This window comes from Vigna unguiculata, chromosome 11 (assembly GCF_037176805.1).
Source record: "Vigna unguiculata cultivar grain cowpea cultivar isolate G323 ecotype 2 chromosome 11, ASM3717680v1, whole genome shotgun sequence".
NCBI classification, from domain to species: domain Eukaryota; kingdom Viridiplantae; phylum Streptophyta; class Magnoliopsida; order Fabales; family Fabaceae; genus Vigna; species Vigna unguiculata.
Window position 1 is genome coordinate 26349626 of NC_140802.1, and position 18153 is coordinate 26367778.

The window sequence follows — 18153 nt, forward strand, 5'->3', positions numbered from 1 at the left end:
CTTATCAGAATTACAATACTTGATTGGAAAATGCTCTAAATTATCAAGGACGAGAAAGGAATACTGGAGAAGAGAAAAGGAGTCCCATGCAGAGAAACAGAAGTAGAGAAACAAAACCAGAGTTCTGGATTAATTTGGGTAATCAAACAAAACTTTAAAACACCAGTAAACCATACTAATACTTGAATTTGAAAACACTGATTAAGTAAGCTGATACAATTCTGAACATCCACACACTAGACTGCCATGGTCTTTTCACATTCTTATAGGTTTCTCACAACTCTTTCGTAATTAACTCTTAACAATGCTGATGACAAAAACCGTAGCAATTCAAGACAAGAGAAGATTAGACAAACTTCAGCACCAAACTGAGATGACGTAAAAACAAGTTTTATATTTTCTGCATTAGAAAAGGATGAAAAACCAAATTCTATACATTATAAATTTCTTGAAAATTTGAAATTCTAAATAAGGATTGTTTTTCATATTCACTGATAGTCTCATCTGCTGTAACAGGGAAGAATATATTAGTGTGAGGGAGTTTGCTAAAATAGACTGCCACATGTCTAATCCAGACCAGAAGCTAATACAAATTTGGACGTACAAATTTTGTTTAAAATTATTTATAGTGCACCCTACAAAAATTCAAGCAGCAAAATGGTTGCTAGAGGTCAAAAGTATTGGCATCTTCATGCCCTAATCCATTCCATGCTAGAAAATTGAGAAAGAGGTTATTGTTGGTTCAGTAATCAGTAATGTACATGATGTCTTCCTCTGCAATCTGCATTGACCCTCGATCCCTTCTGCTACCCTGTTGGCTTTTGTCAGGTTGACCTCGCTGTGTCATTACATCAATAACCCCATTTCAGCTTTTTCTTTATTACCACAAATATAATCTTTTTTTGTTATTTTCTTTTAGTCCTATTATATATATATTTTGCATTTTACTCCTTATAATGTGTTGTTCCTTTTGACAATATTACAATAATACTAAAGAAACAAAATCAATATATATATATATATATATATATATATATATATATTAATAAAAGGGTTAAATATTTTTTTCGACCACAAATTATTTAAACCTATTTCATCTCTACACACTTTATTAAAGCAATGTAAAACATTCTCTCAACAAACTCCACATGGAATGTTTCATGTAACAAGGAATTCCTCAACCTCCATGTCGTTTGATAGAAACGATGTTTAACATGATTTTCATATAATGTAAGGACGAAATGAATATATAGTTTAGTTTAGAGATGAAACACAACTTTCAAAAATAGTTAGAGGATAGAAAACATATTTAACCTTTAGTAGAAAAGCCTAAAAAAACAAACCAAAACGTAAATCAAGAATTTTATAAGGGCTAAGAGTCAACAAAATTTAGGAATCAAAAAGCCAAATAAAAGCACTTGACATGAAAATGGTGGCACTATTATCAACATGCAAAATTTTAGTATTCTCAGTACTTGTAGTTTATCCTTTTTTATGTATAAACCACAAGTATCTTATCTTTCACTCAAGGCAATTTTGTTCAAATCAAACAAGAACGCTAGAGACATATTAATTTCGAGCATTTAACATAAAGAAATGAAATAAAGCAAAATAAAGAAACAGGAAATTATTTTAGCATTTGTTTTGGATGAAAAGAAGAATGAAAATAAATAAATTATATAAAACTCTAATACTAATTAAAAATAAATATATAAATAAATTATATAAAACTCTTATACTAATTAAAAATAAATAATTTAACCAAAAACATTCTCTTTACTATAACTTTTTCTTCTTACTTCTTATTTCTACTCTTTAAACAAGTTATGAAAATTTGGTATTTCTATCCTATCTTAGTTATCACACTTCCTTTCTGGAAGATAAAGGAGGATTGAAGTTTTTCTTTCTAAGAGGCAGCTCAAGTGCTTGCTACTTACCTTTCTCAATACAAATGACATGTATAAATATGCTGCCTCCCATTCATCAGCTGAGAGTGTACCTGAAATAGAAGTATGCACAAGTACTAAATTACTAGGATTACCACGAACCACAACACCTAAAAATAGGATTTCACATAAAAAAGACTGGGAAACGCATTGGTCAATGAAGTTAAATGGAAATTGAAATGGCTTACTATTATCTTGGTTTCCATCTCCCAATGCACCTAATCTTCGCATGAGCTCCACAAATTCCGGTTTTTTCATATATTCGTGCACAAATTCGTGCGAGTTCTTTGCGAAAACAAGCTCAAAGTCATACTGTAAATGATAAGTTTAAATAAGTAGTCTACGAAAACAAGTCATTGTAATCAACACTTACCTCAGAAGAGCTAGAAATTTGGCAGAGTATCACAGACAGTGTGCTACATACCTCTTCAGCTAACGACTTGAATATGTGGAAGGGAACAATCCATTCAGGACAATCAACAGCATCCTGAAACAAGACATTATGTCTTAAAATGGCGGGATAGAAATTAAAAGTATGGAAATTTAAAGTGAACTAAATAAGAGACATTGTCTTTGAATGATAAAATCATAATACTTGTTACACAAAGGTTCTCCATTTATGCATGCATAAAGTCATATATCGCATTGTAATTTGACAAGGAAACTGCAAACCAGACTTGTGTGATGAGAAAACAGCTACTTGATATTAAGAAAAGGAAGATTAGAAAGAAAGTATACCTCCAAATGGAACGTGTACTTTATTCCAAAGGGGCTGGAAGATTTAAATTTCTGAAAAACAGAAGGATAATTTCAAGTAAGTAGAATTCACAAAATCATTTCCATAATTAGAGGTTTCTGGCCTTAAAGATGACGCAAGGATCACGAGGACAAACTTACCTTGTCAGAAAATTCTTCATCAAAACGCACCCAATAGACACTGTTACCGAAAGTTAATCCTTCAGCTGCAAATCACAGTGAAAATAGCATCTCCAATCAAAATGAGGAAATAGATTGCCATACCCAACAAAATCCCCCACTTATACGCAAGAAAGGATCAAAGCGTGTTATTGGTGAAGCACATGTCGTGCAAAATAATTTATCAGTTCAATTCCAAATAGGAAATGTCGCAAGCAGAGAAGAAACACCAGAAGTGCAAAACTCTACTGGGGAAATGATCGTTTCTGTTCTTGTTGATAACATAAACATGTCAAAGGATGAAGATTTTAATATGCATTGAGACATTTTAAATGACAAAGGACCAAATTCCAACACATACTATTGTTTTAATTAAAACTATTAACATAAACATTAAACATACCAACAAGTCAATGTGAACTGTTTTAATAAATGTTATGAATCTCTATCAACTTTTTTAAAATAACAGTTATGATTTCTTATTTCACTACATGAGGTCAGTCACATGAGACAAAGGATGTCAAAGTACTTCATTAACTACTAAATTTATTTTAAAAGAATAATAATAGTTGAACATGCAAGAAAAACCTTCTCTAAGCTTCTTGACAATCACATTCGCATCAGGCATAGTTCCAATGAAAATGCCTCCTGGGCGAAGTAAAGCTGATACATTAGCTAATGCTTGCCGGGCACGGGCTTCTGTAGACCATGAGTAATGTAATGCAAACTGCACATTTAAAATGTTTATCAGACTAAATCCAACATTCGCTCTTAAAATGTAAAGTTCATAATTTATTGAGACAAAACAGTACGATGGTTTTGTTTATTAAAAGAAGAAAGGAAGGAGTAATCAAGAATATTTACAGTTGACACATAATTTAATTACATTTTTATTTTTTGTATCAGAGAAACTGCAGCAGAACAAGGGCTTTGCAAGAACAAAATTAGATGCCAAATAAATATTTTTAAATGCAATAAAAGAAAAACGAAAGGTAAGGATACAAAACAAGAACATATGGATCAAAACTCAAAGCAGAAAACATGGTAGTTACTGGAAGAGGCCACTTCTAAGGGTACTAGGTTTTGTGGCAGCACACACAAATTTCTCTTTCTGCATAAACTCAACAACTATATATAATTATTTTAAGAGTATCATTTACCTGGCAACTACAAATATCAAAAGGAGCATCATCCGCAAGAACTTTGTCCAAGCGAACCTGCAATTGCAAATAATATGAACAACTAGACCTTCTTTGAACATCTAAACAAAATTCAGAACTTGGTATTGAAGTTGAAGATCGCAATATCACTTTCTCTGAAGAAAATTTAGTGTTTAATTGTGTTTTGTTTTTTAGTTTTTGAAAATTCTTTTATGATATATAACAATTTTAAAAAGATAATCTTTAAAAAATAGAAGTGGGAGAGGAAGACGAAATAATAAAAGAACACGAGCAATAGAAAACTGAAAACATAAAATCAAAACAACTTACAGATGTTATCAGGTCTATTATTTATAAAACTGAAAAAAAAGGTATTACTTTTTTAAAAAAGACAGATTTAAGAAGTTGTTTGCTTTTTCATTTCATTTAAGAAAAAAAAAAACTTTCAAAAACAGGAAACAAAGACACTCTAAAAATTTAATCTACTTGATTAATAACTATTCTATCAGATTCCTATCTACCTAGGCAATTCAGTAAACAACTAGTCAACTACTGCGGAAAACATGTTACTTTACAATTTGAAAATGAGACAAAACATAACTGGAAGTAATTGTACTAAAGTTCCGAACCCATTGAAATTGAATTATAGTATGCTGAATACTTTTGCAGATAGAACAAAAACAAAACAAAATGAGAGGAAAAAAAAAAGGTTACTGACAACAAGAAATTATCAACAGATCAAAATCTTCTGCTTAAACTTTGTTTAGTTTGATTTTGAGGGAAGGAATCTGAAGGAAGAAAATTTAAAATTGTGGAATCCTAAAAGACCGAGACATAGTTGTCGTAGAAGTAGATCATTTTTAAAAACCTTGTGAATATCCCTCTAGTTCTGCCGATGTCAGTTCTTGACATATTCAAGATTTGCCTTTAGTTCTGCCGATGTCAGTTCTTGCTCACTAACCAATCTCTCTAAAGTTCCCACCCAATTCTCCATCATAATCAAATCCAGCAGGTCAGATCGATTGTTAGGAACCAAGAATCGAAAATCCTAATACACAACACCTACTCTGCTACAAAAACTAACAGAAAGAGTTGTATTCACGACACACACACACAGGTAAACAAAATTAACCCCAAAAGAGACACTCTCCTTAGAAAACACCAGTATATCAATCTAAAAAATAAGCTGAAAAACCCCCAACTACAACAGAGAGCCTATTTATTAGGCCAAACCACATACTAACTACCCAGTTACAACCAATTACAACTAAACCCCTTTTAAGTTTCTATTCATCTATAATAGACCTGTCAAGGTTATTCACACTTCCTTTCGGTTTTGTCACCATTTTTAACACGAATAAATAGACATGAAATGTGAAGTACAAATCAAAAATTTAGTAATTTAAATCTTACTTTTGGGATCTAATGAAGTAATCAATAAAAAATCATAGAACTTTATTTTAAAAGCATAGAAATGATAATCACCTCATAACAATCTCCACATATAAGGCGAGCAGGAAATGTAAACTTTTTACGTCGCTGATGATGGTCAGCATCACCATTGTAACGTGTTCGACAGTCTTTGATCTGGAAAGATTGTTGAATTCAATGAGAAAATAGTGAGGACACATACATCATAATAACAATAGTTTGACAAGATAAGGTATACAGTGTTTCACCATGTAATGGGCATGGATTTGAGCAATAAAATATAATTATAAGTTATCACCAAAAGTTGGGGAAATACATAACCAAAATTAAAAATTTACTACCACTTGCAAAGGGATGATCTTAGGATCTAACTGCAAGGTCCAACTAGTGGACTACATGAGGAAGTATTGGAGTTTGATGTGTGGCTTATGAGCTCTTGAGCTCTCCAAACTACAATGAATAGCTTTTGTCTATGAATGAAAGAAATGGGAATAATATCAATCTCACACCACCTTCTTGAGCATCATCCATAAAGAGCACAACTTCCATTTTTGGTTAATCAAAAGACAATACTTCTATGTTTCTTATTCAAGCTTCTATATCTCATATTTGGCTACAGTTTTTAATAACTATTTCTTTGGATACATCATCGATACATACTAATGTAGTATTGGAGAGCATAGTTATAAATCTCAGATGGCAGTGGTAAACTCTGAAAGTGTTATGTCAAGAGGCAGGATGACTTTATTTTAAATAGTAGAAAAAAACTTAAGAATTCATACTAAACATGATAACACTAAAAAAAGGAAAACCAAAATTAAAGAAATTCGTGATAAATAATAGGTGACAAGTTTTATACACAATTACCACCAATCTTTAAGCAATAAAAGAACATAGTGATGAGATTAAAAACAATGAAAGATGATGGTGAAATTAAAAAAAAAAAACATAATAAGAGAGATAAAACTAGTAGAATGTGAATTGGGAAATCTAAAGCAAGAGAAAAAATGTAACGGAATACATTAAAAGAAATGGGTTTTTGATGCCTATATCATGGTAGCGCCAGCATAGCAAGTGAAATAGCCACGAATCCAATCCACTACAGCTCCAATATACAACGCTATTGACAACCATGTTAGACACTATTGGCATTGGATACACTAAGAAAATGCAAATATTGGTGTTTAATCTGCAAGAGGTGTACCCCTAATTCATCCCTATAAATGATATGATTTGGGGGAAGTCAATATGGAAGCATGATAAGAAAACCAGTGCAAAATAATACTCACCGAACCTTCGGCAATGTCAATACCAACATAGTATCCAATTTTGGCCTTGTCCCATTTGATAAGATCACCACCCTGATAAACATTCATGAAACAAAAAAGGATGCTTGGCTAAGAAACTGGGAATGACTAGTGGCATTTAAACACAACTGAAAGCCCATTAACACCTTGCCACAGGCTAGATCAAGTACTGCATCTCCTCGACGGGCATAAAGCTGAATTAAGACGCTCTTAATCTGCTAAATGACAGAAATTAATTTGCAATCATGTAGTAATCTGTGGGTAACACATCATACATTACAGAACACAATACATACCCAGTTATTGAGTTTCTTTAAATGAATTATTGGACTGGCCTCCCGTTCTTCCAAAGTCTGGTTAGATCTTGCACTATAATGATCAGCTACTTTCCGAGCAAAAATCTTCGTGCTTTCATCCTCAAGAAAATTTGCACCACCTAAACACAACGCATCAAACGATAATTAACCCTAGAACCACAACCCCATATAAACCTATTACAAGAAAAGCATCCGCACTGACGTTTGCAGTTTCATCACGATTCTTGATATTATAGAAAATTCTTAGCAGCTGATGCAGTCGCAATTGTGGTTGTGAACTAATTTCCAGAACCTTCCAACAAGTGGAAAACAAAGCCTCTAATGCCCACAATTGAATCATACAAACTCTTTACACAATGAAACTTCGCACCACAAATTACTATGAAGTTCATTTATATTTAATTAAGCAAGTCCATTGCAATATTGCTTCTATCAAACATGCCAGTAACTTTGGTTGAGCAATATGCAGTTAACAACCAGAAAAACCTCTACTTTTAACCACAATTCCCAAACTGCAACCCAATATTTCAAAACCAGGGGTGCACTTTAATTTCATACAATTGTCAATTGTTAACTCCGTATTTCAGACCAAACCCAATACAAAAGCCACAAACATTCCTTTAACCCCATTCCTCCACTTGGAAATTCAACCAACCTACAGTGTCAAACCCAATCAACTCCAGATCCACAAACCCTTCAAAACGGTGAAATAAAGATGAAAAAACAAATGGGCTAGAGCCAAAACACTAAAATATTTACCTTGAGGATCATGCCTAGCTTTGGATTGAGGTGGACCTACCGAGGTCGAAGGAGATTCCTGGTACCCACGTTTCATTGGGAACAATAAATTGAAGAAGAATGAACTCACTCACTCTGCGTGCCGGAAGATGCTGCAATAATCGTTAAAGGATATCAGAACAACAATCAAAACTGTTCCCAAGTGCTTCTTTTTTCTTTTTTTTTTTTGCCGAAACTGAGGGAGTATTGGTGTGGCTTTTGCGTAGGGTTGTGTTCGTGTAGGGTATGTTCGATTTGAAGAGAGAATAGTGGAAGTGAAAGTGAAAGATACGCAAAAAGCAATAAAATTTCTGGTCTGTGGAAGGATATATAGCGGTATGTTAATGGTGGTGCTAAAGGAAGCTGGGTTCTTTCCTTCCCAACAATGGTATTCAATTTATGAATAAATTAATTAGAACCAAACCCTCATATAAAGAAGCCAATTAAATAAAGATTAGTAGTGTAAACAATACCTAAATAACACAATTTATTAATTTTCTTATTTCTGAGATTTATCATTTCTTTTTTGCTAAAATAGTTTTATTTTATTTAAATTATTAAAATAGGTAAATTTTAAAAGAAAATACAATTGGTAAACTATGTTTGGTAAAATACATGAGAAAACTAAAGTTGAGTTGTTAGGGAAACACTACTCTAATTTCACTATTTCTCTAAATAAAAATGATATGGAGACAAATTATTTGACTTTAAAGAAATATGACTTCAATTTTGTTATAATAATATTATAATATTATTACTAATTATAATAATATTAATATTAATTATAAAAATATTATCAATTATAATATCAATAATAATAAATATTAGTAATAATTAGTAACAATATTCATAATAATCTAATTATTATAAAAAAATTTATTATGTTTAACTATAACTACATATAGAAGTTCATTTTAGATTTTACTTTCTGATATAGAAAAATTACATTATATATTTTTTCTTATTCTCTATTAAATAAGTTTAAAACTGAATCTTTCTGTTGACTATTTAATTTTATTTTATCACTTTCGAATTTTTCTATTTTCTCACATTCAAATTATTTTCTTTCATGGTTTCAAATTTTTCTAATTTTAAATTTAAATTGTTTAAATAATATCTTAAAATTAAATAAAGCAATATAAAAGTACATATATTACATAAATAGAAATATTAAATTTAAAATTAAAATATACATTAATATGTAAAAATAATTATTATAAATTATTAAATTTTGACTCAATAAAAATAGCACTATATTATATATGCGCATATGCCTAAATATCTTTATCTTTCTTTTCACTAGTTTATTAAGAAACGAATAGTATTATCAATATTTTCTGTAATTAATAATAAAATATTACCATAATAATTAACCCGTGAGAACGAATGTGTATTTATTTATTTATTATAACCAAAATTAATAAATTTTTTATTATTATAATTATAAAAATAAATATAAATAAATTTTACAATTTTATATAAACAATTATTTTAATTTAAAAAATAATTAAATTTTAAAAAATAAAGAAAAAAATATCAATCTTAAAAATAGATCACTTAAAGGATTATCAACACCCAATTTTATCCGGGTGAATAAATTTATTTTCAAAAAAAAATAAAAAATAAAAAGTAAAAGTTTTAGTTAATGGAAAATAATAAAAAATGTGAAACAAAATTTTCTTCAAAACTTTACTTTTAGAAAAAAAAAAGAAAAAAAGAAAGATGAAAAAAAGAAAAAAAAAGAAAAAAGAAGGAAGAGTCTAATTTGTTATTAATTATCACACTCCTTTTCATGAGCCCAACAACTCAACTCAAATAGTTTATATCCTTTGTTTCTGAAAGAGAAATTAGTGATATGATTGTAATGATTAGAAGCAATATATCTTAAAATGGTAAGAATCAATATTACTATTTGGGATTGATTTTGTTCTATGATTTATTGACAGTTACAATCAACATTATTGATTTATTGATCTTGATTGATTCTGTGTTCTGATTTGCTGCGATTTGATTTCCATAATGTGTTGCTATCATGATCAACTCCTTCCTTATATTGTTCATTACAATTAAGACTCAGATTGCATTGATATTGCAAGGTGTGAGTATAAATACGCACTCTGTCTACGGAAAGGAGAACCGAGAAAAACATCCTCTACACTTCTCTCATTCTTTCTCATCACCACTCCCACATACACACCTCTTTTTTTTATCTCTCTTTAAAAAATATATATATATTGAAGGAGGTAGAAAAAAGAGAGAAGAAAACATCCTCTACACTCTCTCTTACTCTCATTGCCACCCACACAGACACCTCTCATTCTTATTTTTATTCGAAAAAACAAACACAAAAATATTAGAAAAGGAAACAAGAAAAAAAAAAAAAGAGAAAAGATGATGAGATGTTGAAAATTTTTTAAGGTATATCACTCTCAGTTCTTTCATTTTTTGATTTAGTTTTTCCAATTTTCATCTTTTTTAATCATAAAAAAAATATTTTTCCTCTTTTTTTAGTATCTGTCCGGCCGTTCGCGTCGCATGACATCCAATTTAACTTTTGGTTTTTTTCTAAAATATATATATATATATATATGATATAAATATAAAAAATATTTTTCTTTGTTTACTTTTTGATATAGAGATACATAGGAGCGAGGATTAATCCTTCTCGGGCCCAAAAAATCAAAAAAATATTTTAGTTCTTTTTCTTACATTTTTTTATTACTATTTTTGGGGTAAAATTAAATATTTTGAAAAAAATACATAAATTTTTCACAGTTAATTAAAGGTACCGTCTTAGGACGGGCGTTGTGGGGTGCTAATACCTTCCCCACGCGTAACCGACTCCCAGACCCAAAATTTGTTTTTTCGCAGACGTTGCTCCCTTTTATGGTTTTCCATAGTTTCCTATAATAATTATGGTGGCAACCCCAAACTCTATTTATTCAAATTTTAATTTTTGGTTCGTCGTCCAGTGACGATTTCGGTTGTGACAAGGATAAAATTGACAAAATAATTATTTTAATTTAAAAAAAATTAAAAGATAAATACGAAAAATGAATATATACACCAAAATAAATAGTATAGATAGTATTATTATAATAATAATAATAATCATAAAACATAAATTTTATGAAGATTTTAGTTAAATCGAAATCCTATTTGCCATGACTTCATATTAGTTTAAAAAAATTATAGAAAAATAATTTACATTTGGTAAAATAATTATTAATTTAAATAATAATTTAAAATATAAATTGTATTGGATTAATTTTAAAAAGTTAACATTTTTCAATATATATAACTTTATGAAATATAAAAAAAAAATCAAATTTCTAAACATATCAAATATAGATGTATAAATTAATTTCAATAACATTTTTATATACTATATGAAATTTCTTAAAAATAATCAAGGAAAAGACAATTGAATCCTTCATAAAATTGTTGTAGTCCATGAAACATTTTTAAATTAAAATAATAAGGTTTAAATACATGATTGGTCCCAATTTTCAAAAATTTTGTTTACTTTAATTTTCATTTTTGTAATATTCAAAATGGTCCTAATTTTTATAATTTGTGCTCAATTTGGTCATTTTTCTTGAAGCCATTTAAATCAGTAATAGAGCATTGTACATGTTGGCACTGTTTGCATTACGTCTTTGATTTGTTATTATGTGGCTTGTTTGTGTACTATGTGAGGTGGATTTACATGTATTTTAATTATAAATTTGGGGATAAATAAGAAAGTAGGGTTTTTAGATGGATATCATGGCCTGAAGAAAGTTTTAGAGTACTCTTTCCTCCATCCTCAATCCCCCTTGGTGCCTTCATTAGATAGGTATGCCGTGCTGCCAATCTTCTTCCTTTAGCTGTAATAGTTGGGGCCAACGTTGTTTTAGGACTTCATGCCATGGTGGAGGATCAATGAGAATGGGTTTAACCCACATTTGTAATTGTGGAGAGCTGGCAACTTTGAGAATAACAAGAACTCCTAAGAACATTTGTAGACAATTTTGGGGTTATCCCAATTACAAGGCGAGCTTAATACTACTAAATGTTTATTATTTTTATGTAATAAATTTTTGTTGTGTTATTTTTGGTTCGTTGATTGACAAAGTGGTTCTTCTGATGTTGTCTGGTGTAAGTTCTTCAAATGGTGCTATGTAGAAGATGTTGACGAAAGGGATGCTATCATCATTAGGAAAAAGAGGAAAATAAATGATATGGACATTTCACTTAAGTTTTATAAGAAAAGGATGCAATTAGTAGTAGGATTCAGTTGTGTTATGATTGTATTTAACATAGTGTTGTTGTTTGTAGTATTGTAAAGTTGAGGTATTTAGGTTTGCATTATGTGTTGTGGTTTGCAATGTTGAATTTGTTTTGTAATGTTCTAAATTGAGTAAATGAAATAATGTTTTTGTTATGATCATATTAATTCCAAATTTTGTAAAAAATTGTCAATGTAGTCCTAACAAATGTCCACATCACGAAAATTAAAAATTTACGAACATTGGATAAAATTCAATACATTGCACAATACCACAATATGATTAATGTTTGGCAAACCAAGTCAACTTGCTAAATTTGATAGATGTCTGGTAATAGTGTCTTTCACCACATTTAGGTACCTTAAATTAGTCAATACAAAACAAAAATATTAATCTTCACCAACTAAGTTTGTCAAAAAGTACAGTACAAAGGACAAAAAACATAAAGACAGTCATGGGCATGGCCTCATAAATTGCAATTTCATCCTCCTTGAAGTTGTTGATGGCTTTGAATGTTGAGAATGCTGGTCTGGTGTTGCTATGTGACTTTTGTCCAGTGGTGGTTGACTTGTTAATGGTGGTGGTGGTTGTGTTTCTTGTGAGGATTGTTGCATTGTTGTTGGTGGTGGTTGTGTTTCTTGTGATGATTGTTACGTTGTTGTTAGTGGTGGGTCAGTAGGGTTTGTAGATTCCTAAGTTGATTCTGGTGCAGTATCTAATTCATCTACAAGTCGAAGTTAGCAATTATTCTTGTTATGCCCAACAAGACAACATATGCTACACTTTTTTTTGTGACCACCTTTACTATTTGGGTGTCATCCTTCCTTAACTCTCATTCTTCCAACCTTCTATTTTTCTTAGGTCTTTCTGGTAATCTTCTTTTGGGTCTTCCCACACCTTCCACTTCTCCACTTGCACCCTCCACTTCGTGACCAAACCCTCCACTTCTTGACATTGACCCTCCACTTCATCAACTAGACCTACCACAACTTCCTCATAGTGACTTCCAACATCAACATGTAGTGCATCACAAATGTAAAGAACCTCTACTTCATCCATAACATGTATTATCTCTACTTCATCCACACCACTTACTACCTCTGCTTTATCCACACCATGTACTACATCTGCTTCATCTACATCATGAACCACAAACAAATGAACTTGCCCAAAATGCTTGGCTACATTCATCATATTAATTGCACCATCGTTATCTGACAATAAGTGCAACATTTTTTCAACAACATACCACATCCCCTTAATGTTAACATACCTGATTTCCTTAACTGCATTTAAAACTTCAAAGTAACTCCATATATGAGGGTCGCATGACCAAGTTGTTTTTTCCCTATTGATATAATGGAAACCTACATTATGTACAAAAATATCTTCATTATTGTTAGAGCAATAATATCTTTCATTCCATGAAACAACTTATTCATTATATATTTCTCAATATTAGATATTTCATCAACTTGATTCAGCATTTGAATTTTTAGAGCTCAAACTTGATTCAAAAACTTTCTATTTCCAAAATGATAATATTCATTGTAATACATATCATTGAATCTCTATTTTAAAAACTTGTATCAATATGTTAATTCACATGAATAATCAAAGATAAAAAACTTGTTTCAAACCATCAAAGCACATTATAAAGGTTTCAACATTAAAGGTTTTCTGACACTTAGGTCGTCTAATGACATAAGTTGTTTTAGGTCGTATAATACCTTGGTTTTTCGAATCTTAGGTCGTCTAATGACTTAAATTGTCTTAAGTTATCTAATCCTTTGAGTCATCTAATACCTTGGTGGTCTAATTACTTGAATTTCCTTGGGTCATCTAACCCTTGGTCAACTAATGTCTTAGTCATCTAACACCTTAGTCATCTAACATGGTGACTAAGGTTGTCTAGAGACTTATGTTGTCTAACGCATTCACTTGATTATTTCTACTATTAGATTCGTCTAACACCTTGACTCGGCTAATCCTTAGACTCGTCTAATGCTCAAATTTTTCCTTTGCATTAACTAGATTTATTCCTTTTGTTGACACATACATTGTACAAAAATAATCATTTAGCACATGCAAGTAACAATATACATAATATATTTTGATCTTCGAACAACATTGATCAATTTCTCATTCTTTCTATTTCCATTAAACACTCTCTCTTAGTCATCTAATCATAATTTCACTTCTTACCAAAAACTTACTCATCTAGTAGAGTATTTATTTATCATCAAGACTTTATTGATTGTTGGGGATCATCTACTTTTGCCTAAGTCCTTCAACATATAAAACATTTTTAATTGATACAAGAGAAGAAATACCTATGGAACCAACACTTGAGATTTTCCCTTGTCAATGCCTTCAAAAGGAACATTGCCTCCACATGTTTCCTAAGATTAAAGAATGCAGACTTTATGCTTTCCATGTGTCTTAACCTAGGACTAAGGAACCAACTTAGTCCTTGACCTTTTCCACAAAAGAAATCTTCAATAATAATTATGAGTTACTTTGGTAGCCAAACTCTTTTGGTTCAATTTCTACTAGTTTTAAGAGGTTTTCTCTTAAGTTTGCATTTAACACTAGTGTGTCCAGACTTAGTATAGTCAAAGCAAGCACATTATCTTTTTCAAAAAAAGCTTTGCTATGATTTTTCTTACTATTCAGATCATACTCAAGACTAGACTAGTCATATGACTGACTATATTTTTAAAATATAAAGTTTAGAGCCTTAAAGATCTCAAGAAAGTTTTTCAAAATTAACATGTGATTTTTTCTTCCAAACACTTAATTTTCTTAATGTTTAACAATTGAGTCTACTCTAAGGTTGTTACTTATTCATCAACTGCAAGTTTATCTTTCTGGAGCTTTTCATTTTCTATAAACAATATTTTAAATCTTTGCTTAAGTTTTAAGAACCGCTCAACGATAAAGTTGTAGCTATGAAAAAGATCCCCATAAGAGAAATAAACTTGTACCTCTCCTTTTACATCTGCCATCACACCTAAGTTTGCTTGTTACATGACATTGAGTCCAATCTCGAGTCTAAGTCTTCCTAACTAAACTTGGGGTTTCTCTTTAGCTTGGGACATTTAGTTCACATGTGCCTAGATATTTCACATTCATAGCAGATGATATCTTGTAAATCTTCATCATTTCTTTGTCAAATGAAACCTTCCTTTATCTTTTGATAAACCTTTGGTTTCATTATCCTCTTCACTTAAGCATATGCTCAAACTTTCAAGACATGAATGATATTTCCTCATTGGTTGAGCTTTCAGACTCAACCTTAAACACTTCCACATCTTCCTCTAGAGTTTTAAGGCTTCTAGTCTTCTTTCTTCTATGAGTTAGTAAATTCACTTTAGCTTGACGACCTATGTTTGATGAAGTTGATGCTTCGTTTTCACTTTAGTCTTGTAGGTGCACTTCATAAGATTCCCAAAAGCTCATCCTAAGTGAGTTTCCTTACAACTCAGGCCTCTTTGATGGTTGTTGTTTTAAATTACCACACCTTAGTTATGTTATCTAGCATCTTTTGTTGATTTAAGCTATAGAGAAGTGAATGTTGTCATTTTTACAATCAAATAGAAGTCAATTATCTAATGCACTACCCTAATCCTATAATGCACCAAATTGGGCATTCTATTGCATTCTAAATTTGATAATAATATAGTATATATAGGGTTAGCCAATTCAAGTCATCTTCCAACAAATTTAATTAAAAATTTCACTTAAAACACCACTTATAAGAATTTGCATAAATGTTAGAAGCATAAAACAATAAAAAGAGGGTTTTTACAAATAATAAACAATATAAAGAAGAACAAATATATGGAGACAAGTTGAATCTCTAACTCTTCCATAGTCAAAATCTTCATCGATTATCATATGATTATCTTTTGAACCAAAGTTCAAGATAAGAAGACTGAGAGAGAAGCACACTCTAGAAAAAGAGGCATACGAAAATTGGCTATAGTAATTTTACTCTTAAACATTCAACTCTTTACAAGTGATGGATAGTGTAAGACCCACAAAATTTAAGTAATTAAATAAATAAGTATTTAATAAATGCGGGTAGGAGAAGCCTTTATGGCATTAAATACTAACATTCATGATGTGAAAAAGTACTAGCTCAATTGGTTGAGAGTACTTTATTGTGTGTGAGGACTTGGGTTCGACTCCTAAGTATGCCAATTGTGTGTTATTTAATTCTTAGTATTTTTTTAGAGATGCTTGGGTGTGATAGGTAAGGATATAATATTTGATGTGTGAATATTATCAAGTAACATGGGTTTGAATCTTAGTTTAGACAAAGTAATTTCTTTTTGCCAAATTCATTTTTGACATGAACATGAAGAGTCACACAAACCCTAGTCGTAAGAGGGCAGCTAGGATGGCTGGGAAAAGTGCCTCTAAACACCATTGAATGACCATTAAGCTCACTAAACACTTAATTTTCGTTTTATGGTCATTAACTCTAATTAAGGTATGATTAAAGAGACCAATTGAGGAGAGAGAAGGGGGTTGAACGTCTGCCATTGGGAGGAGCTGTGAGGAGAGACGAATTTAGATTAAAAACTGAGTTGAGGTTGATAGGAAGAAGGGAATTGGAAGAAGAGCAAAGAAGACTATTGGAAATCAAGGAGGAAATAGAGAAATTACCAAGTTAAGCAAGGAATCCAGGTTAGGGGAGTTCTGACTGTGTGCTTTAATTTTGTTATCATGTAAAGATGAGTTTTGATTCATGCTTGAACTGCAAAAACCTGCAAATTCTTGTTTTGTTCGCGTTTTCTGGATTTTTTCAGAAATCGCCTGGCGGCGCATGAACTGTCGCTAGGCGGCACATGCGTTTTCACTAGATTCTGGGTTTCCTCCATGAATTTCCTGGCAGCAGAGGATGAACCGCTAGGCGGCACGAACATAGTTACATTGTTTTTGGCCATTTTTGATATTTTTGGGATATCTGTGATATGGCCATGATGTTTTTTTTTGTGTTGATTGTGAATCGGGATGTTTATGATAGATGATGAATATTATGGTATGTTGGAAGATATGATTTTTGATCTGAAATTGGGTGTTAGGGTTTATGTTGGGGGTTGAAAACCATTATGCACGATGTAAGCACACTGTTTGATAAAATAGGTGTTATTTTATGCAAGGTATATGTATATGTTTTCTGTATGAACGTAAAGAGCAGTGTGCGATGGACATGGTTGTGGGTTATTTGAGTCAGTGATGATTTTATGTGATGGGTGACGCATGAAATAGATTGAAGGCAAGTTGGGTTTGTTTTTGTGTCTGGTTTCTAAATGATCGTTCTGCGAAAATGGGTGGTTATAAAGTAATGGTGTATGTATGGAGAGAATTGCAGTAGCATGAGTTTTATAAACATAAAGGGCATGATACTAGGTTGGGGGTATGTGGCAGGTTTAGAGTAGGAACTGATGAAGAGAAAATGTGCAAGATGATAATTGAATTGGTATAATTTAATTGTGTATATAGGATTTGGGCATGAGTCATTAGTATATGTTGTCTTTGGTGATAGCTTTATGACTCAATGTATAAGTAAAGTAGAATGGGATAGACATTATGATCCCTGTTTTTGGTGTGATTTATATGTGTATATATTATGTTTTATGTATGATAATAGTCCTGAAATATTAACATTGTTGCCTGAATGATGTATGATATGTTTGGGGGTCTTTTAAGACCTGAGAAAAATGCCAAAAACCAGTAGCATTGCGCTACTGGTATGGCGCCTGGCGGTGCGTGTAACATCCCTGGCTACCCTTCTCCGTCCATTCATACTGGGTGGGTTGTTGCCAGTGGGAATCGAACCCCCAACCTGACCTTTAACACCTCTGGCACACCAGCAGATGCTACCAACTGGCATCTGCTGGTGTGCCAGAGGTGTTAAAGGTCAGGTTGGGGGTTCGATTCCCACTGGCAACAACCCACCCAGTATGAATGGACGGAGAAGGGTGAGGGGTTGGGGTGCATTGGGCTGTAGTAACCTG

General features: G+C 31.5%; 1 protein-coding gene across 2 annotated transcripts; it reads right to left on the reverse strand.

Moving 5' to 3' along the window:
- Positions 1–455: 455 nt before the first annotated feature.
- Positions 456–8239, reverse strand: LOC114170737 (mRNA capping enzyme family protein). Of its 2 annotated transcripts, none has more exons than XM_085669476.1 (13): positions 7836–8239; positions 7056–7195; positions 6906–6977; positions 6742–6813; positions 5507–5608; positions 4022–4078; positions 3450–3588; positions 2844–2908; positions 2685–2735; positions 2371–2433; positions 2135–2258; positions 1938–1999; positions 456–838 (listed from the first exon to the last, which is right to left on the reverse strand). In XM_085669476.1, exons 1-13 carry the CDS (start codon positions 7909–7911, stop codon positions 743–745), a joined length of 1119 nt encoding a protein of 372 aa, XP_085525602.1. In that variant the 5' UTR covers positions 7912–8239; the 3' UTR covers positions 456–742. The 2 variants fall into 2 exon arrangements, with proteins under 2 accessions (XP_085525602.1, XP_027912087.1); XM_028056286.2 differs by having other exon boundaries at positions 6906–6974; positions 7836–8238.
- Between the last annotated feature and the right edge of the window lie 9914 nt (positions 8240–18153).